Consider the following 22,471-nt stretch of genomic DNA (forward strand, 5'->3'; position numbering starts at 1 on the left):
AATAGAACAATCCAATTAAACAATGAAATAATTAATTAATTTCAGTGGGCTAGGTTTGAAAAAATAATTACTATATGGCACTCAGACGGAAAAAAACAGTACAATAAAAGTACGTACATACATACATGGATTTATGTTAAACTAAAGCATTTATTAAATAAATTTTAATAAGATATCATACGTATAAAAAAAAGAAAAAAAAAAGAAAAAAATTACTGTACTAATGAAAACGGAAAATTTTAACACAGTGACTTTCCGGATTTCTTGCCTAAATATTCAATAGCATATCGACTAACAGGCACTCGAGTTAATATAATAGAAAATAATAATTACAAAACGGTCCATAATCTCACCGGTGTCTATATATAGCGTAACCTTAACTCAAATGCCTCTAGTTGATTGCGTATGTCAATGTTAACAGATTGTCCACTGCTGTGGTTTAATCAACAATTATTGTTCACACACATTTTGGGAAACATGAAAACTCTTTTTTTGTGTGTAAATAGAATGCAGAAACACAACGGACTGTTTCGCATCGCACCCGACCACGCCCTCCAACCACATCTTACTGTACCACGCCCTCCAACCACATCTTCCTGCAACACGCCCTCTAACAACATCTTACAGCACCAAGCCCACCAACACACATCTTACTGCACCACGCCCACCAACACACATCTTACTGCACCACGCCCACCAACCACATCTTATTGCACAACGCCCACCAACCACATCTTACTGCAACACGCCCGTCAACCACATCTTACTGCACCTAAGCCCACCAACCACATCTTACTGCACCACGCCCACCAACCACATCTTACTGCAACACGCCCGTCAACCACATCTTACTGCCCCTAAGCCCCCCAACCACATCTTACTGCCCCACGCCCCCCAACCACATCTTACTGCACCACGCCCACCAACCACATATTACTGCACTGCGCCCACCAACCACATCTTACTGCACCACGCCCTCCAACCACATCTTACTGCACCACGACCACCAACCACATCTTACAGCACCACGCCCTCCAACCACATCTTACTGCACAAAGCCCAACAACCACATCCAACTGCACCACGCCCACCTGCAATGTATCACCAACGCTTTGTCGATTTAAATATAAACAACAATGATTTAAAATGTATATCACATATATACTTTTAACGGATTAATAACAACAACATTCAATGTTTAAAAACATCAGTATAGTTACATATAGTTACAAAATATACATTTTCAATGACAAAGCAAGAAATTACAGTTGGCACATCGTAAAAAATTAATAACACAGATACTTTCTTATTTTGTGCCATCAACAGTCAACCCCACCCCCATTGCAGGTAAAAATATTCTGGCCCACTGCATGCACTTCAGGAATCGAGTATTACCTTCTGTTCTTCTGCTTTCCAGACATAGAACAAATTCTGCTGATTCCATAAGCAACATAGGGGTATGATGGTGTTATTGATGTTAACTTACTCTGTAATGTTGACGCTAGTGTTTCCTCATCAGACGATAACATAATTGCCAAATCAGTACAAAATTTTCTAGGTAGGTTCTCTATCTATATCCCCCCACCCCTTCTCTCTCCCACTCTCTTTCACCCCCCCCCCCTTTCCCCCGAATCCTCGATTTCACTGTGATATGTTTGTTTGTTTATGTTTATTATCTTTCATGCCATCACGTGACTTCAATTGTAAATATGTTATATATGTTATTTGGAGAAGTCATCTATAAGTTGGAAAAACTTACTGACTAATCCTATTGTCATATTATATGTCAATAAAATATGTTTAAACTAAACTAACACAGGGGCCTGAATGAACATTTCGTTTTCCCTTCTCCCCTCAACAACAACTACATTAACAACAGTTACAACAACAATAACAATAAATTGGTTCAGAAAAAGATCAATATCATATCATAACTCATAATAAATCATAAAATACAGGATTAAAAAAAATATGATAAAAATACCACACACACGTATCAAGCACATAATCTCGTAAAAAGGTGGGATAGATATATAGGAGTTACGTCCCTTGTCAAAGACGACATCATATCACCGCCTAATAAGTTCTAAATAGGCTGGTAATTAGAAAAAATCTTTTTTTTGTTTCAATAATAATTTTTCAAAATCTGGAAAAAGAATGCCAGAGAACGAAGGGTATCAAAACATAAGGCAGATTTATTCAAAAATATTTACAGATTTCGTTCATAAATTTAACTAAAGCTATAGGCTATAAATATTCCCATGTCTACATTAAAAAAACGTACCAATCATATCTACCAAGTTTCACAAATATAAGAAAAAAGGAGTCCTTCAGACAAAATTTATAAATGGAATGCAGAAAAAAGTACATAAATCCCAGAAATAGGCGAATGGCCTCAACTTCCAAGTACATATGCATCAAGCGAATGACATATTTTTCTAACATTGTGATAAAATTAGTGCATAAGGTTGAACAAGGAACATTTTACAACTTGTAGCTTTAAAAAAAAATAAAAATATTCAAAGTTGTGCAAGAAGTCATTTACATAATTTTAAATTTTAAATAATAAAAGTAAAAGAAAAATATCAGATAAAACAAGCTTGTTTTCTCACCCGTAAATCTTTCTCCCCAAGACGATGGAATATTTATCGTCTTTGCTTGGATAATGGTTATGAGAGAAACGATATATTAATTTTAATAAGATTGATTTTAATTTTTTGATCGATGCACTTATGACATAAAGTAACTAAATATTATTGAAATAAAAAAATGTTATTTTTTAAGATATTATCAAAACAAACTGCAGCCCGTCAACCTCGCGAATTCGGAAATTAAAAATAAATGAACAAATCTGGTACTTCCTCTAATCCTTGTTGCAAAATTTCATAGGAAAATAGAACTGATTAACTAAACAATACCCTAAAACATAACAGAATGGTTCGAGTGAAAGAGATACCCCGAAAAAAGTGAGAAAGGATTTTCAAAGAAGTAATATCAAATGAAATATAACACAAACGAGATCACTACACATGCAATAGACACTGCCGCACACGTGCCTTTGTTTCGATAGACAGACACTACGCTATCCACCGCTGGACTGCTGTAAGCTCTGCGCGTTGCTAGTGTGTTCATCCTGCGTCCGATCATTATTTTACTTTCGGCTTTTAACCACTTTTCATCGTTTCCAGCATTGACCGCCTCCGTGACAACCATCGACGTCAGACGCGTCACAAAGCTGTATCTCAATGACAATGTAAGTGCTTTTTGTTCATATCTCTCTCTGTCCTCTTTGTTTGATATCAAGGCCAAATTCAAATATTCTTTTATTTTTTTGTAAGCCCAAAGCCTCTGAGTAAACTGTTCAGTTTCTCCTGTGCCCTCGAGTTCGGCCGTAGAATGGAAGATAACGTCTTTATTCGCACCAACAGCGACGATTGACGCAGTGAAAGGAGTAGTGCGGATGTCCACTTCCGGTTGAAGGGTTCCAGCTACGACAATTTCAGAACCGTTGAAGAAATTGGAAAAGCTTGTTTCGGTTAGGTCTTCTTTTACTACAATGTCAACGGGGTATTGAAACTTGACATCCCTGAGTGTGACAGATTCAATTCCTCTAAAAAAGTCATCAAGTTGTTCACTCGCATCTTCATCCTCGTATATCTTATACGCAGTTCCATAATTCTGTAGTGATATTTTTATCAGAAATTCAAAATTCACTCTAGTTCCAAAACCAAGACAGAAAATTGACACTAAACCGTCATGGTTTGCTCGTAGTACATTTTTGAGTAAGACGTCTTCGCGCATTTCACCCGCAGTTTGAACACCATCCGTGAGGAACACAACAAGGTTCCCCCGATTTCTCAAAGCGTTGTTGAGATCATGAACTCCGGACAACAACGCGTCGTTGATGTTGGTGCTCCCTGTTGCTACCATTCCATTAACAAATGTCTTGGCAGCGGAAATACGTTCACTGGTAGCCAACACTGGATACGGTTGCCAATGGTGCACAGAATCACTGAACAGAATTATGTCAAACGCATCATGTTCTCTAAGTCTTGCCAATATCGAGTGCATTGCTACCTTTACTTGATTAATTTTGACCCCTCTCATGGAACCACTAACATCAATGACAAATACAATTGTTTTGCTTAGAGTCGACAAACCGGACGGTGAGAAATAGTGGACAAACGCGCCATCGTTGACAATGATTGTCCCTCCGTTGGTTACCGGAGGAGTCAAAGTATACCTCAGTGTTATGTCACCTTTTAAACCGAAGCCCCCGTCACCTAGCTGGGTCTCTACCGAAGGAGTGTAAACAAACACTCTCTTCGTTTCGGAATTGTGTACAACCGTATTTTGTGAGGCAATCGAACTTGACGAAAACACTTCAGAATCTGGAAGAGCGTACGAAAACATCTCAATACCTTGGGGCTCATGATATGAGGCAACGACAGTGATGTTGTTCACAATTTGATTGGGTTCTATGTGTATTTTTTGGGTATATTTTCCCAAAACCTTCTTGACAAGTTCTTGATATGAAAGTTTGAAAGTAGCTTCAGACATTGCTGCCACGTTCATATACACGACGAAATTTTTCATTGCGCGTCCCGGGGGTGGGGCGACCTCCGACACCCTACCAGCTGTCTGCCCATCCTTACGGGCAGCGTCGTAAGCTTCGTCTGCTTCTTTTTTCTCTTTCACCACACCTTGGAGGATCCTACCTTCATTTTGCATAGAGAAACCCGTAATGAAAGCTTCCGTAGGAACCTGGACTGAAAACAAAGATGTTTTGCTTTCCCTTGCATCGTTTTCAACCTTACTTGTGATGTACACATTAGCGAATCGAGAAAAAACATTCGATTCGACAAGCAATGCTTTTATGGCAGGGTGTGTCACTACGTCGTTAGCAGCACGTGTGCACGCCAGTACGGATACTGTCATACAAATAAACAGAATCATTGTATACGTACGTTTGGTCGACACTTACCACCCACAACAACCAGGAAGTAAACACATCAATATTGTGACTGTGTTCTGTTATGTATCTGTGTAAAACGCACAGTTGATCCCGATGTTAATGTATTCGCAGTAAGAAATGATCGATAAATATGCGAAGAGAAATGGAAAAAATCAAAAATGAAATTGAAAATAAGAGTAAAATTTGACAATAAAATAACTTATATGAATGTAGGTGAATGATAAATAGATAGTGTCAAACCTTACATTGTAGACTCATATATTTGTTCATAACAGATTTTGGGCTTGATTTAAAAGCTAGCTTAACAAAAGAATAACAATAATGTGTATGCGAAAAATGTGTGCTTTACATAATAAAACTAGTAACTAGTTGATAGACTATTTATGTGCAAACCTTTTCTAGAAAACATCACAAACTAATTGATTCCGGGATTTATTCACCAGTAATTGGGTCGAAAACTGTTTTTAACTAGCATGTGTATTGGATAAAACTGAAACAAAATGTCAGCGTTGGGGACAATTCTTCCTCTGTATATCGTGGATGCGTTTACAGACAAACCATTCCATGGCAATCCTGCAGGCATATGTCTGTCGAAATAGGCAAGTATTGATGTAAATCATGCAAGTATTTAGATCTCACACTACGTATAGCTTTACTAAATGAGTAGACGGAAAACGGAACGGGAAACACGTAATTGTCCTAACATATAATCGCTAGATCTAACCGATCTACAGAAGATATTTTATCCAATCAGAGAGTTCAGTCAAATTTTTATATTCTCTTGATTTTTCCCCCAGCAGACATTCAAATTAATTTCATGGAGATTATGTATATATATTTTTCATCTCATAATAATTTGACTATTGATTTCAGTAATTCTAAAAGATTTATTTTTGTCATGCTGTTATATATTTACTAGTATTTTATAATCTAGCCATGCCATTTCGTGTTGCATTTGAGCCAAACTTTCTGCAGCTATTTGAAATTTAAACCTTTTTAGAAAATCAAAACTATTATTTGCCTACCGACCTACACTATTTTTTCCAGACATGTTACCTGAAACAGTCATATGCTTGTTTAACCAATAAGCTGGCAGCAGATTCTTAGATTACAGTATATGACACCCCGATTGCCGTCACCCTCTCTGTTTTGTGTTGGTCTGTGTAGGGTGGGCATTTTCAACCTTGGTAGGCTGGAGTTGAAGCAATCACTAATACATTGTATCACACGAACAGTGAGTGCAACTTAGTCAACCTTGGAAAATAAGAAAATATGTGATTTAGGCCTAATTTTATATAATTTGTAATTTAGTATTGTGTCTTTTCTGACAACCCTTCACCTTGCATTACGCTCGAGACGCTGAGTGGAGACTTGATAGTCCAGAAACAAGGAAGGGTCTGTAAGGAATGTCTTCAACGACGTCATCCTTTTTGTCTTTGGTTAATATTTACGTTACGATCCTCTTAATTTGTCTTTGGTATGGATCTTCGTCACCGTTCTTTTCTTTGTTTTTGTTTAGTCTTTACGACGCCATTTTCATTGTCTGTTATGTCGCATTTTCCGGTTTGATAAAGGAATGAAATATATGTTTCCGTTTAGGTAGACAATTCTTAATTTTATTGATTAATTTATATGGGATACATATGAACGATGACACTGTTTTAACATGTTTAACAGTAGGTCATTATATGATATTCGCATACAGATAAGTAACTCTGTAAGTAGCATCGAACCCATGGTTATTGTTATCTAACCACTGATTCATCATAAATGTATTACCCTTTGTTTGTGGGAGACCATATTCTCCAAGGGCGAAGCTTGAGGGAAGCATCAGAACGAGAGCCTACTGTATCTGTGTCTCTCCATCTTTGATATGAATCGTTGTGTTTCCCTCTCCATTGTGACACATCTCATCACATGTTTGGCACTTGCCTGAGAAACATCATCCTCGATATCCAGGGGTTACGCTCACTTATGCTCTCTGCACCCCTGGAATATGCCATAGCAAAATTGAAGGCACGAAGATAGCTGTTTGATTGGTCTCCGGTAAAAAAAACACCTGACCAATCGCTAGGCTGGTACCTGTCTTTTGAAAATTACAAAGGAGAGACGCCCGACTTCAAAGCCTGTCAATTTGTACCGTTACGTGATCGAAAGGTTCTTTTGATGTATATCAAAGGATCGTCCTAGTTTTCTTGTCTCATCAACAAGGTTGTGCACACTGAGCCTTCGATTTTGACATATTCCAGAGGTGTAGTGAGCGAAAATGAAAGTAACCCCTGGATATCGAGGATGGTGTTACGTTTGAGACACTGAGTGGTGATTTGATAGTCAAGAAAGCAAGGACGGGGGATCACCATGAACTTCCCCCTTAACACCCCATAACTGGAGGTATGTACTAAATAGGTATAGAAAAAGTGTGCAGTTCAACCAAAGGATAAATATGTTAATAACATAAAAAGTAAAATAGAATGTTGGTTAAGTTTAGGACCGTTTCTAGATTCTAGTAATATGAATAGCTTAGACCGTGTATTACCGGTATATCTGCTGGAGAGGTAAACTAGTTTATCTATCCTACAGAAAAGAATAAAAACTCCTTGTATCCCTTTGGACAGGTAAAACATGTTGCACTAAGTATATCTATATATAGATCTGCTTAAAGCACTTTTGTATCCTATTGGAAAGGTTTATTACATTGGGCGGGTTTATCTAACGTCTGTGTATCTTAATTGGACATGTGAAACTGTAGTTTGCTTACAATTTGTTTTTCGTTCATCTGTTATTGGTCATTATCATTTGTGAACTGAGCGTTATACGTCGACTTTGAACCATTCACGTTCATCCCATTTTGAAGTAATTTTGTTCATTTTTTTCTATTCCAGCATTACGACAATGTTGACAAACTTTAAAGGTGAGCTATATTCTTCTTCTTTCTGAAACGCCCTTTCCGTATACCCCAATACCTTGTATTATGAAACATTAAATTGATGATGAATCAAGAGTTATCTAGTAGTGACATACATCTCTCAAGTGACATGGATAAGAAAACAACAAATGAACAAGTGTCAGAACAGTTTATTTCATACTTTATCACTGGTTGTTATCTTGTAACGAAGCCCTGAAAGCACTGTAGACCCAGTTAAGAGATTAAAGTAATTAAAAGGAAATAAGAGTAATCGATCGACAGTGTTCACTATTTCAGTGCCACAATGGATCTATAAGTAAGGCGTAAAGACTCTTGTTCAATGTATGTGTTTAATAATCAGCGGCAGAGATTGATAAAAGGGCGGTGGAGGACCCAAAACTGTCTATCTGTCACCACGTCCGAATCCGTCAATAACGATACAAAATATTCCCTTAAATTTTACAATAGAACTAGCATCGTTTCGTTTCGTTTCTTTTCATTATTTGCTTAAGTTTTACAACTTCAGGCAAATGCATACACGATTACAGGTTGGACAAAAGGATAAAGACACTCGCACTAAATACATCATCATCATCATCATTGTGCAACAAAACTAACATTCATAAACACAGAATACTTCATCCGTACTAGTCATGATCTGCCATTAAAACTACGTTTACTTGCTAATGATAATTATTAAGTTCATTTGTATTCTCGACTTTGAGTAATTGAATTAATTTAAACATACTAGGTCTTCTCAAATGATATGATATGATATGATATACGTTTTTAATTGCATTAAGAGATGTCTTGGAGAGCCTCAAGCCAGATATTGCGAATTTCCAATATTTGGAATCCTCTCGACGAATCGGCATTTTTTTTCATAACCAAGCGACCGTGGTGATCGTGTAGTAATAATGACTGGTGTTGGAAACACCAATCTGATGATCATCGCTTGTCAAATATTGTTTATTTATATTTTCATGGTGATAATTTAGTAACAATGTTGTCAGTGATATCATATTTAGGCAGTTATTAATAACAACCAAAGCTTGATTTTATTATTTAATATATTTCAATTTTTTCTTCAAAATAACACACTACTTTAAATTATTTATAAGAACACTTGAACACAAACACTGATGAAAAAGTTATAAAATGTTGATGAAATAGAGACCTACTCCCTAATATTGAATGATTCCAAACGCTATTTAAACATGATGTCGTTTTGAACATTAAAAAATGAAAAAATAAGAATATGTGTGTCCAAAACGTTCTTGTTGAAGAAATGATATGCAGATTAAGGGACATATTCCAAGAATATTTTCAAACAGAAATCGGAGAAAATAATGGGAAATAAGTTCTCCCCCTTTTCACTTCGTCAAGAAATCGAATCAACATAATATTTTCGCCGGGTATCGAGAACAACTTTACACTTCGTATAGGTGCAAACCTGTAGAACATTTGAAGTAAAACCATGTTTCTTTATGAATGAACTGCATTGGTTAGTGCCACAGTAAACATAAGCAACGACATTTTGAAAAACATAAGTAGTATTTCTGTGTTAAAAACAGGGTTTCTTACTACACAGTGCTTATTTAAATAGACATTATACGGAGGAATATACTGTGAAATTCACTTCACTCCAGGACTCAGATTTATACGAATACTATGTGACTATCCAATAACTATCCACTAGATAAGCCTGGTTTTAATACTCTCGCCTAGTCGTCTAAAGAAAACACAAATATATTTCCAATAATGTTGTTTTTTTTAATAAAAATTTAATATTTGATATAAAAGCTTTGATTAAAACTTTAACAAGTGCTATGACAAAGGTATGTGCAAAAGTGTTTTGATATCATACAACCTGAAAATTAAAAATCCTTTCCCCAGAAATAGAGCTTGTAATATATAATATTGATTGTACATTTAGAATCTGGAGAATAATCACGAGCACGAAATAAACATAAAGAAATCAACGTCTGTCATAATAAGTATGAACATAATATGTACCGTTTTCCTGGGTGACTGTACTGTACAGAAGCTTAGCATGGAAAACTACCGTACAAAATCAGAGTATAAATACTCAAATGTTTGAATTATACGTTTGTTTTTAAAAAGCAACTAAAGTAGTACCATTTTTTTCAAAAATAGATCTCCGACGTTCCCAATTCGTTGAGAGGGTAGTTCTCTTTATTTTATGCCTGAATTTCTTTGTGATGTAAACTTAAGAAAGTGTTTTGAAAGCAATTACAACCTATAACCAAACTATGTAAACATGATTCAAAATTTAGAGATGGATTTTTTTCCAAATAGTAAAGAATATACAATCTGAATATAAAAAGGTTTGAGATGAATAACATTATCTATTTCCTGTGAACTTTTGAAAGCGACAAATTTGCATAGAACGTACAAAAAAATGTATATGAAATAATAATAAAATGTTTCTGTCAACACGCCACACACGAGTTCAAATTTGGTTGTTAATTTTCCTTTGCGACTTTTGTCATTCCTTTAATCTGAAACTGGTACAAGTTTTAGTAGTATATCTCATAGTGATACTAAATATATGTAATCAGTGTATATGTGTATGGTCTTGTAGTCAGATAATTTATCAATGCAATACTGGAACGTGAATAAATGTATAACTTGTATGTATATACACATCTCACAACACAACATATATATGTTTTCTATCTGCACTATCTGCACTATCTCCATCTTGTATGCTTAATTACGTTGATAAATGTACACCATATTTCTGATTTCCACGTGTCTGAATAATATATATGATATCTGAAAGCTGAAGTAAAACAAACCTAGAATAACTTTATCTCATTTCAATTTTATGTCGATGGAATAGAGAGCGTAGCCATTCAAAACAAGATACTCAAACATACTGTAGCTGATTATACCAGTGGGACATGTTTCATAATTAAGGCGTAACAATAATCACAATGTGGCACTCGGAGGGAAATACAAAAGCAATGAAGATTCAAGAATACATTGATAGGCGAGCATTGTAATATTCTCATGTACAACCTTGATAAAATATCACAGTTTTAAATAACAACATGGCATTTTTCTTTTAAATAAAAAACGAATTAGTTCCCGGATTTCTTAACTAAATAATGGCGGAAGTATGATGTATTGTTTGAGATTGTCAGGCGCCATGTTATGTTCATAAACTCGTTTATCTTTTTAAATGTGATACCCTAAAAGCAAATGCGATGCGGAAAAATACCTTAAACATACAACATAAAAATAACCGGACTGTATCGGACCGCACCCGACAACGCCCACTACATATCACTGCACCACGCCCACTTAAAATGTATCACCTACAGATAGATGACTTACATTTGCAAAATAATATATCGATTAAAAGCGTAAGGTATATAACATTTTTATACGCTTCACAACTGTTACATTTGTCATACAGAGATGTCCCACTTTAGAAACATGATTTGGAATGTAATCATTTACCTTTAATCGAACATTCTTGTCATTTTTCAATAACAAAATAACACAATAATCATAGGAATATACTTCTAAACTCTCCTAAACGGAAAGCAAATGTTTGTTACTAAGTTTTTCTAATGAAGCGCAAATTATGACATCAAGTGCTTCAGTTTCACGAAGCATCAAGGATTTATCATTAGATATATTCTTTTATAGATAATGCATAGGTTGATAAATGTACAACCTATGTGAATAAGGCATACCTGTAAACTTAGTAACCCAACGCCTGCTGTGATAAGATGTCTTTGTAACTACATACAATTGTTCATATCTTAATCCGTAGATATCATAAAAACAGCATCATATCATTTGATACAATGTACTTATGAAATCTAGAGTACACGCTTTTCTTGACCCAAGTTATGATGAACTGACTTAAAAAATATCATGTCTGACGAATTTCATAAAGATCTCACGGACATTTTCATACCACGTAATATAATAACAAAAAATATGCAGAAATATTTTAAAATAACATAAAAGTACTACACATCTACATCTTAAAATATATCAACGTTACGTATCCAAATGAAGAGAAGCATAAATACTGAATAAAAAGTTGGATAAAATATATTTGGTAAATCCTTACTATACGCGCTCCAATTCAAGTGTATCACATAACATTGCACACAATTCAATTGTTATCGTAAAACCTGAAAATGGAACATCAGCTGTACCACATACTTGTTACTCCAATCGTTACGCTCAAATTCGTTCTCTCCACCCCTGGAATATGTCAAAGTAAAATTGAGGGCACGCGGCTAGCTATTTGATTGGTGTCAGGATAAAAGAAAACCTGACCAATCGCCAAGGCTGATACCTGTCCTTTGAAGATTACAGAGGAGCAACACCCGACTTCAAAGCCTGTCAATTTTACAGTTATGCGACCGACAGATTCTTTTGGTGTACATCAAAGGATCAAACTAGGTGGTGCACACTGAGCCTGACATATTCCAGCAGTGCAAAGAACATGAGAAACAATGAAAAAAGCTATATAAGTTCAACAAGACATGTGGTATAAATAAATAAGATTTCTTCTTTAAAATATTTTAAAACTAACCAAATAGTTAGAATCTTGGGTTGTTTGGTCAAATGTGATTTATAATATTCAATAAACATAAAAATAAAGGTATGTTTTTGATTTTGTACAACACAATAAAACCAGTTTATGTCGTTGACCAAACATCATACTACATCTTGTCGGTTTTAATTGGCCTGTTTTATGCAATATGCAAATTTTGAGAATAGACACAAAGTGAAAAAACAAGAAATGTAATAAACTTGTCTTCTTACCTGTAAACACCAAGTGTCATCTTTAGCTACCAACCCCCTTATTCCACTCACTACATTTATTGAAGTGCATACATAGAGACCCATATATTACCGAAGAAGACGACGACCAATTATGATTGTATTGCAAAGTACAAAATAATGTCTTATTGAACAGTTCTCTTCTTAACTTGAAATTTGTATAATATTCAAATCAGTCTTCTACAGTTTCACGAATGTTTCTGATTTTTTTTCTTCTCCATTTTAAACATTGCTAGATTAAAACAAAGTCAGGTGAGGAAATTCCTTTAACACCAACGACGCCTTCCAATGGAATAATTAAAGTTGGGTGATTTCCTTCCGTCAGGAAACATTGATGAAACTGCATCCTCGAAATCTTTTTTCTTGACCCCTGGATTTGTAATGCAGAAATCGAAGGCTTTGTACGCGCTACCATGAGGGTGCCAAAAACAGACAAGTTTGATCCTTTGATGTACATCGCACGTTAACGAAACAATAAAACTGACTTGCTTTAGAGTCAGGTGTCGCTCATCTGTAATCTTCAAAGGACATGTGTCAGCCTAGCGATTGATGAGGTGTTTTCCCCCTGAAACCAATCAAATAGCTTACCGCGTGCCTTTGATGTTGTCATGGCATGTTCCAGTGGTATAGTGAACTCTTTGAATTTTGAGGATTGTAAAAATGGAACCTGGTGAGTATGTGTCAAACAGATTCCTCCAAATACTACGTCCGAGAAAAATATATCAACACAAATGAAGTCGAACGAAATGTACCAGAAACATGACCACGGCACACGTAGTAGTCAGTGAGGCGCATGTGCCTTTATTTGTACCGTAGTTATTTGAACCGTAGTTGGCTTTCATTGCAGACAAACCGACCCTATTTAGTTGTCCGAAACCTGTATTTCCAGCATTGACCGCCTCCGTGACGACCATTGACGTCAGACGCGTCACAAAGCTGTATCTCAGTGACAATGTCAATGCTTTCTGTTCATACCTTTCTCTGTCCTCTTCGTTCGATATCAAGGCCCGATCCAGATATTCCTTTATCTTCTTATAAGCCCAAAGCCTCTGAGTAAACTGTTGTGTTTCTCCTGTGCTCTCAAGTTCGGCCGTAGAACTGAAGATGACGTCTCTGTTCGCACCAACAGCGAGGATTGACGCAGTCAAAGGATTCGTTAGGAGGTCCACTTCAGGTTGAAGGTTTCCAGCTACGACAATTTCAGAACCGTTGAAGAAATTGGAAAAGCTTGTTTCGGTTAGGTCTTCTTTTACTACAATTTCAACGGGGTATTGAAACTTGACATCCCTTAGTGTGACAGATTCTATTTCTCTAAAAAAGTCACCCAGTTGTTTACTTGCATCTTTGTCCTCGTATATTTTATAAGCAGTTCCATAATTTCGAAGTGATATTTTTCTCAGAAACTCAAAATTCACTCCAACCCCAAAACCCAGAGAGAAAATTGAAACTAACCCGTCATGGTTTGCTCCTTGGACGTTTTCGAGTATGACGTCTGGGCGCTGTTCACCCGCAGTCTGAACACCATCCGTGAGGAATACAACCAGGTTCCCTCGATTTCTCAAAGCGTTGTTGATGTTATAAACTCCGGAGATCAACGCGTCATTGATGTTGGTGCCTCCTTCTGCTTTCATCCTATCAACATATGACTTGGCAGCGGAAATACGTTCACTGGTTACCATCACTGGACCCGGTTGCCACCGATGTACATCAGCATTGAATACAATGATATTAAAAGAATCATTTTCTCTTAGTCGTATCAATATCGAGTGCATTGCTACTTTCACTTGTTTAATTTTGTCTCCGCTCATGGAACCACTGACATCGATGACAAATACAATTGTTTTGCTTAGAGTCGACAAACCGGACGGCGAGAAATAGTGGACAAACGCGCCATCGTTGACAATGATTGTCCCTCCGTTGGTTACCGGAGGAGTCAAAGTATACCTCAGTGTAATATCACCTTTCAACCCGTTGCCTGCATCACCGAAATCTTGCTGTGTCACTGTCGAAGGAGTGTAAACGAGTTCTCTTATACTTTCAGACGCATGTACAACGGTACTTTGCGAGTCAATCGAACTTGACGAGAACACTCTCGAATCTGGTAGAGCGTATGAAAACATTTCAATACCCTGGGGCTCATGATACGAAGCAATGACTGTGATATTGTCCACAATTTGATTGGGTTCTATGTGTATTTTTTGGGTATATTTTCCCAAAACCTTCTTGACAAGTTCTTGATATGAAAGTTTGAAAGTAGCTTCAGACATTGCTGCCACGTTCATATACACGACGAAATTTTTCATTGCGCGTCCCGGGGTTGGAGCGGCCTCCGACACCCTACCAGCCGTCTGCCCATCTTTTCGGGCTGCATTGAAAGCCTCGTCCGCCTTTTTCTTCTCTGTCACTACACCATGGAGAATACGGTCTTCATTTTGCATCGAGAAACCCGTAATAAAAGCTTCTGTGGGAACCTGGATGGAGAACATTGCTGTCCTGCTTTCGTTTACGTCGTTTTCAATCTTGCTTGTTATGTAAACATTAGCGAATCGAGAAAATACATTCGATTGGACAAGCAATGTTTTTATGGCAGGGTGTGTTACCTCGTCGTTAGCAACACATGTGCACGCTAGGACAGAGAGTGTCAGGAAAATAAACAGAAACATTGTAACATACGTTACCAGCACTTTCAGGAAGCACACACATCAATACTGCGTCCTTGTTGTGATCTGTTCCGAGCTATTTTTAGTAACCAACACACCACAGACATGATAGACTATTTATCGATTGCATTGGCCTGGTGTATGGGGCCGCCTAAGGTCGTGTTAAATGTCTCCTAAATATGTTTTTTCCCCTTTTTAAAAGTGTTTGTGCTGTGCAGTAACTAACTCAAATCTTATTTTAACATAAACTTAGTAACTGATCATTATTTTGCTTTATAATTATTAGGTCTTTTTATAATTTTAAACTAATCTTCTAATCTAATAGAGGATTTTCTAAATTTTTTCTATGAGCTAGCCTACACTAGTCACTAATTTTCTAATATCCGAAAGGTTGTGACGTCGATGTATGGCTACTGCAGTGGTATCAGCAGATATTTTTTGTTTTGTAGATGGCCCTTGTAACCCATTAGGTAAAGCTACGGCTGTAGAGCGCAGTGCTTTCAATCTGTCTTTCGTATTTCCTTTCACAATATTTACACACTACATTTACTATTCAGTTAACAAATAGCCACAGAAAACGTTTGGAAATAGTTTTAAACTTTGGCTATCTGTTAACTTAATAATAAATACAGTGTGTATAGACTCACAAGCGGGGTATCGTTATAAGGAGATAAGGGGCGTTGGTACTGAAGCCAGACGGAAATTATCAGGAAAGTTAAAAGTAATTTTATTTTCATCCATGCATATTTTCGGTACTCAAACTATTTTTGTACGGGTTAGGGTATACTAAAGTGATATAACAATTAAATTTTCTAATTTGCTCTGTGTAATTTCCTATCGAAATTGTATAAACATATGGACAGTGTCGGTAATTACCTTGATTTCGCTACCAAAAAAAAACATGTTCCTAAAATTGTTGCTGTATTTCATTGTGTAGAATATTATTACAGTATCTTAGAAATACTTGCATTTTTTAATACAAGTGTTAGTTTAAACATATTTTATTGACATATAATATGACAATAGGATTAGTCAGTAAGTTTTTCCAACTTATAGATGACTTCTCCAAATAACATACATTACATATTTACAACTGAGGTCACGTGATGGCATGAAAGATAATCTACATCGACAAACAAACAAATTGATGTAACTCACTTTTGTACTGATTTGGCCTTTTTTTTATTATCATCTGAAGAAACACTAGCGTCACTATTACAGAGGAAGTTTACATCAATAACACCATCATACCATGTTAAATCTGTATATAATAGTCTACGTAAGTTCAGATATAGGGGACAAAAAAGTAAAAAATGATAAGAATCTTCACAGGGATGCCCACATCGACTCTCTGCTGAATCTATTAGGTCGGCTATAAAAATATCCTTATTAAGTGGGCTTGCTCGGTTTCTTAGACGACAGTGAAGAATACTTAATTTCCTAGATCCATAATTAATAAATTTCTTACTTGAATTACTGTTCACCAACAAGAACTTTTTAACATTTGACTTGAGCGAATTTCATGAGGGTGCATTCTAATATCGTTATTAGGTTGTTCCAAAGATTTGTTGCTGAAGGAAAGAAAGAGTTTTGTGATAAATGTAAACGAAACTGTTGTTCTCTCAGCAGGTGAGCTACTCGTAAATTATATGGGACTATATTTTCCAACATAATCTGGCAACAAGTCAATAAGAAAATTTGGTACCATATTGTTAACAATGGATTAAAATAGAGAACAAGTGTTGTTTTATGTAAAGAGTGTTTTTAAGAAGTAAAATTTAATCCTAAAAAATATGTGCATCCTCACTTGGTATTTCTAGTGATTATTATAGATAGGTGACTGTGTATATGTCATTATAGAGGTTTACAACAAATTCATGAAAGTGTTTTCGCACTGAATAATGTATGCCGGGAAATTTCGAACTGTCAAACTTCCGCCCTTCGCCGGTAAAATCCATATTCGCCAAGTTTTTATTTCGCCCTTCATATTTTATAATTATGTATTATTATGTTGTTTCCTTATGTTCGCTGTAATGATAAACTACGGAGTTCGAATAAAGGCAATTTTCTTGTATGCAGTAATCTCAGTTTTTCCAACTACAATGAGTAAAGGGTATTAGAGATAAAGTAAGAGAGAGAGTCCGAACGTAATCAATACTGTTACGTAAGGCGTTACTGGCAAAATATTCTACTGGTAAAATTTGATTTAAACATATTTTATTTGCATAAAAATATTCATTGGGATTGGGCACAAGTTTTCTAACTTATATAAAGCCCTTTCCCAATTTCCCAATAGAATTTAACAATAAGAGATTACAAGATGACATATATATACATCATGGTAAAATCGACCTGTTACCTGCTGAAAACTAACCTTTATAAAAAGGGTATCATAGCCCGCAGATGTAGTACACTCCTCGAATGCCCATAATTACACAATTCATTTTATATACGGTTGACTTTTTCATGCGACATATATTGTCAGAGTTTTATGTATATCCGGATAGTGGTGTCTGAAATTCTTTGTAAATAATCAGTTTAAAACGCCAGCTGCTGAAAGTTTCTTTAATTGCTTTTTTTAAACATCTGAAACGGGTTTTTTTGTGAACCCCGAGACAAATACTAATTCATACGTCTTTGATTAGATTTTTCATTTGTGAAACTCGCATCAAAAAAAATATTTTAGTTGGAGCACAACTGTTTCAGTACTCTTGTCAAACTACCATAATATCAGGTGAATGTAATCGATAACAATATGACCTCACTTGACTGTGTAACCGTGCTGGTTGCTCGATACATGCACCTAAATAAGATTAGGTTTTGTTAGAATCCTCTCCTGACTGTATGATAAAAATATTCCGGCAGAAACAGGTCAATTCTAAAAATTAAAGAAACAAAATAAACTAATTTTCAATGTGCAAAACATATTCCATAACATAATTTTCCGGATTTTAGGCACTGATAATATTGGATCGAAAATTACTTATCGCCCGGCGTGTGTGTTTGATCAAGAAGAAACAAAATGTCAGCGTTAGGGACAACTGTTCCTCTGTACATCGTGGATGCATTTACAGACAAACCATTCCATGGCAATCCCGCAGCCATATGTCTGTTAAAACAAGCAAGTACTGGTTTAAAACATACTTATATGTGGGCCTAGCTCTGTTACTTAGAGATGGTGATACTAACTTGGGTAACGGAAAACGGAACGGAAACACGGAATTACACCGCATGTTGGCTTGACCCAGTCGGTTCTAGTAAGGGGAGAGATGTGATTTAAATTAATAATAACACATTTTTCATTGGCTTTATTAGTTTCTTGATTACACAAGCAAAGAAACTGTTACTGCGATATATGTTTTAAGAGGAAATTCAAATGAGTTTTGTTTATATTTTAAAATTCTTAACCATAGAAGAATTCATATGTACCAGTCACTATCTTGAAATATCTAATTTTAACAGATTTAATATATTATGAAAATGTCACAATTTAGCTTCTAGGTAAAAACTCATCATAATATTAATTCAAAGTAGTTGAAGATAAGCGTGTTTTTGACATAAAACACGAAATAAAATAACAAGATTATTTCATAACATATGTACTTGTTATTGTACAGTGAAACCTGCCTAACCCGACTTCCTTTGGATCGCGAACAAATTCATCTGGTTTATAGGGTGTCGGAAAATGAATTTCGTCTAGTATAATCTGGTATAGGGTAACATTCCGTATCACAGTTATGACAGGATTTCAGAATACGCAGATGTCAGATTAGACAGGTTTCGCTGTAGGTACTGTACGTTATAGATAAGTTTACTTTCTTGTGTTAAGGATGGCGATATGAAAAAGATTAGAGAAGACAGAATCATGGCTTAATAACGTATAATGATTTCCATATCAATTCTGCTCAAGTTTTATTTAATTTTATTTAATTGAACTGAACTTAAACAGAAACTGTCGGACGAAGAGATGCAGAGGATAGCAGCCGAGATGAATCTGTCGGAAACAGCTTACATTCAGGGAGTTGGCAGTAAGAACTGTGACTTCACGCAAGGTTTGTATGGACTTTAATGTATTTTCAGAACGTTGTTCTTTAATGATTCTTTTCCTTTTAAAGTCTTAAGTTATTTCGGGTATATTATTTTAAAGTAAAAATGTTTTTCATCTGTCGAATGTCAATTTTCTAAATGTAAGCTTTTGTCGTTATTTTATGCCATCCTTTTACCGAAAATGATACCGCATGTTATATGGTAAAGTTAAAGAAAAACAAACACTTTCCTGTCGATCTAGGTAGCTCCCGGCGTGATATTATAAACGGTTATGACAAAATCGCATGTTTTCTGGAACGAGGTAATTTCATCAGGGGGAGGGAGTTAGCAACCTTGGTTATACAATGGGTTCATTGACAGACGAGGCTATTACCTGTGGTAAAAGTAGTGCATTCCCTCTATTTTGTTTTTCCTGTCTGTTGTCAAGGGGACAGGTTTAGTTTGAGATGGTTCACGCCGACCAATGAGGTGCCTTTATGCGGTCACGCGACCATGGCTTCCGCTGCTGTCCTCTTCTTTGTCTGCGGTGAGTATCAATGTCACCATTTTTAATGTTTTTTAACAGTAGGTCAGTTGATAAAATTTTAGTATGTATAATGATGTAGGGGAACTGGACTGGGTCGATCGTCGGCGACCAGAAAACTGAATTGTTAAAGCGCCCGATGGGATCCGTCTAGAGTTCAGAGGGTCCTGGGTTCGAACTCTGGTCTGGCTGTTGCATTTATCTTTCTCTTGCTACAGTCCATCTGTTACTCAACCGTTAGTGTCACTGGATCACACTATACATTACTTACTCCTGTTTTGGGGAGAGATGCATTTTTGTTCACCAAAGGCGTGTCATGTTCCCCAAGGGCGAAGAATGAGGGAAGAGCAACATTACAAGGGCAAGCAATCATTATGTTTCCTTAAATATACCAAAATAGAACACTAACACAGCAGTAAGGAATTAAGAATATGACGGGGGAACCTGGAGACTGAAACGCGGCGATTTACTTTAAAATCATTCGACAAACCCAATCCAACACAATTTACTGTTGTATGGTTTACGTATAATGATAACAGTTGTGATAACACTAGTCATTATATATAGCGTTACCAGAAACACAGACATTGTAAAATATACAAAGTCCAATGTTATTTTAAACTCAGCATGTTGACTTGTAGACAACCCGTCGTCATGTGTAACGTTTGAGACGCTGAGTGGAGACTTGATAGTCCAGAAACAGGGAAAGGGGATCACGATGAACTTCCCCCTCAACACTCCACAACCCGAGGTACGTACTAAAAAGGCGGAGAAAAGAGCAGATTCCAATCAAAAGATGAATGTGTTCAAAGAATAATAGTTTGTCGGGACCTCAAGCAATAGTATTGTACTACTAAGTTTCCAGTCAGTCGCTGCAACGGTTTATGGTAAGAAATAGAAAATACGGGCCAGTCGAAGGCCAGGGTACCTATCTTGGTCAGCACATAAAGTAAGAACACCTGGTAAAAACTCTATACAGAACATTTGTACAAATGTACGGACTATGGAGTCCGGTCGCACCCGTCACTCTGAAGAAGCCGAGAATATTTTTGCCAATCAGAGGCCATTCTGGTCATCGTGATTTTTGGATTTGCACAAAAAAAAAGCAAAAAAAAAATAAAAAAAATGAAAATGGTCGGAACATGTCATTCCGTTGAGTAGTGCAGAATAATAATAAGAAAATGTTTACTTTTTAACGGATTACGAACGACGACGAACTGAGGCGGATGTCTCCGGATCAACGAGTTTTATTATATAAAGGTAATACTACATGACAGACAGTTTATCATCTGTAACAGATAAGTGAAGAAATGTTTATATACACGGAAGTAACCAAACATCACCTGTTCCTGGTGCGTTATCACTACCAGGGGGTACTCTGTTCAGAGTCAACTACGCCCACAATGATTCTACTTGGTGTTTTGGCGGTACAAAACAGTTGTACACATATGTATGTAATTATCATCAGCTTTAAAATCAGGCGTGCCCTATTTGCCAGTTCTGGGATCATTTTACTTTTGAAAGACATGTTATTACTTATATTGACACATGTTGTTACTCATCTGTTATTATGGTTCTAAACTATTTGCATGTTTGTATATATACATCTGCCCCCGAAATTTAATTGCTGTTTTATTTTGATTTCTACGTTTTTTTCATAAACATTTGAAATAGTGGCCTAAGGTAAGTAACCTCCTGTTAAATTCGCTTTGGATATAATAACTGTAGGACAGTGTGGTCAGGATACCCCCATTGACCAGGTAGCTGAGTCGGTTAAAGCGGAAATACAATAATCTTAAGTGCATGGTTAGTTTAAACTTTCTTTTATTTCATTTCAAGCATGTTATTACAATGTTATCTTATTTTTGTTACGTCCCGTAAGGGTTGTTAGAGTTTGTAGCAATGGTAGGTGAGTCCTTAAGTCTAAGACTGTCTCATGATTGTGGGGCTAGGGCTCTTAACGTTTGGCATACAGATTAATCTTTAAATAATAATTTTGGTGTACTTCCATTTCAGAATTTCGACAATGTTGAAGAACTCTTAAAGGTGAGTTGTAAACTTTCCATCCTAAAACGCCTTTTTAGATTCCTCATTATATTTTCCTTAAAAATCTAGCGATGAAAGCTTAAGTTTTCCCCCGTGATAGAGAGCCATGTACTTGATAAATCTATCTTATATCGCCATGATGTCACAATTTACAGACAATGAATTGACTTTATGCCGAGGGAAGTTCATCGTCGGATACCCACGATTGATTTCGCTTCGGTACTCGCTCATCACGTGACGAGTGAGAACCGAAGCGAAATCAACCGTGGGTATCCGACGATGAGGGAAGTTAGACATTTTTTAATCTGTTTTGCTGAATTTTATATTCCAGTGAAAATATATCTAAATTCATATTGTCATTTTGTTTATAGTTTGAAATGTATACATCAAGTATAAACGAAACTGCTTGGCGATGTTTTGCAGTTGTATAGATAATAGTAGACTAACAGAATAGAACCACTGGCTACAGCAACCCCCCC

General features: G+C 36.2%; 3 protein-coding genes across 4 annotated transcripts in view; 1 reads left to right on the plus strand and 2 right to left on the minus strand.

Annotated features, from left to right (window-relative positions):
- Positions 1-2,114: 2,114 nt before the first annotated feature.
- On the minus strand, positions 2,115-5,006 carry LOC110448598 (inter-alpha-trypsin inhibitor heavy chain H4-like). The gene has a single exon (XM_021494931.1). It carries the CDS (start codon positions 4,954-4,956, stop codon positions 2,995-2,997), a length of 1,962 nt encoding a protein of 653 aa, XP_021350606.1. The 5' UTR covers positions 4,957-5,006; the 3' UTR covers positions 2,115-2,994.
- An 8,432-nt stretch (positions 5,007-13,438) lies between these two features.
- Positions 13,439-15,154, minus strand: LOC110448627 (inter-alpha-trypsin inhibitor heavy chain H4-like). Its single transcript, XM_021494985.1, has one exon. The coding sequence runs from the start codon at positions 15,152-15,154 to the stop codon at positions 13,439-13,441; it is 1,716 nt and encodes a 571-aa protein (XP_021350660.1).
- Positions 15,155-18,334: 3,180 nt separating this feature from the next.
- The window catches only part of LOC110448599 (phenazine biosynthesis-like domain-containing protein), a 7,384-nt gene continuing 3,247 nt past the window's right edge, over positions 18,335-22,471 (plus strand). For both annotated transcript variants that reach the window (XR_002462749.1, XM_021494932.1), the window contains exons 1-5: positions 18,335-18,497; positions 19,326-19,428; positions 19,851-19,949; positions 20,588-20,697; positions 21,963-21,992. Coding sequence is in view for 1 of the 2 variants with exons in the window: in XM_021494932.1 (XP_021350607.1) it covers positions 18,399-18,497; positions 19,326-19,428; positions 19,851-19,949; positions 20,588-20,697; positions 21,963-21,992 (441 nt within the window). In the remaining variant the exon portion in view is untranslated. The remainder of the gene's footprint in view (positions 18,498-19,325; positions 19,429-19,850; positions 19,950-20,587; positions 20,698-21,962; positions 21,993-22,471) is intronic.

Source organism: Mizuhopecten yessoensis, unplaced genomic scaffold (genome assembly GCF_002113885.1).
Source record: "Mizuhopecten yessoensis strain PY_sf001 unplaced genomic scaffold, ASM211388v2 scaffold4121, whole genome shotgun sequence".
NCBI classification, from domain to species: domain Eukaryota; kingdom Metazoa; phylum Mollusca; class Bivalvia; order Pectinida; family Pectinidae; genus Mizuhopecten; species Mizuhopecten yessoensis.

Bases quoted from the DNA above. Each gene is read 5' to 3' on its own strand.
- LOC110448627 (XM_021494985.1), bottom strand. From the start codon at position 15,154: ATGCAAAATGAAGACCGTATTCTCCATGGTGTAGTGACAGAGAAGAAA.
- LOC110448598 (XM_021494931.1), bottom strand. From the start codon at position 4,956: ATGATTCTGTTTATTTGTATGACAGTATCCGTACTGGCGTGCACACGT.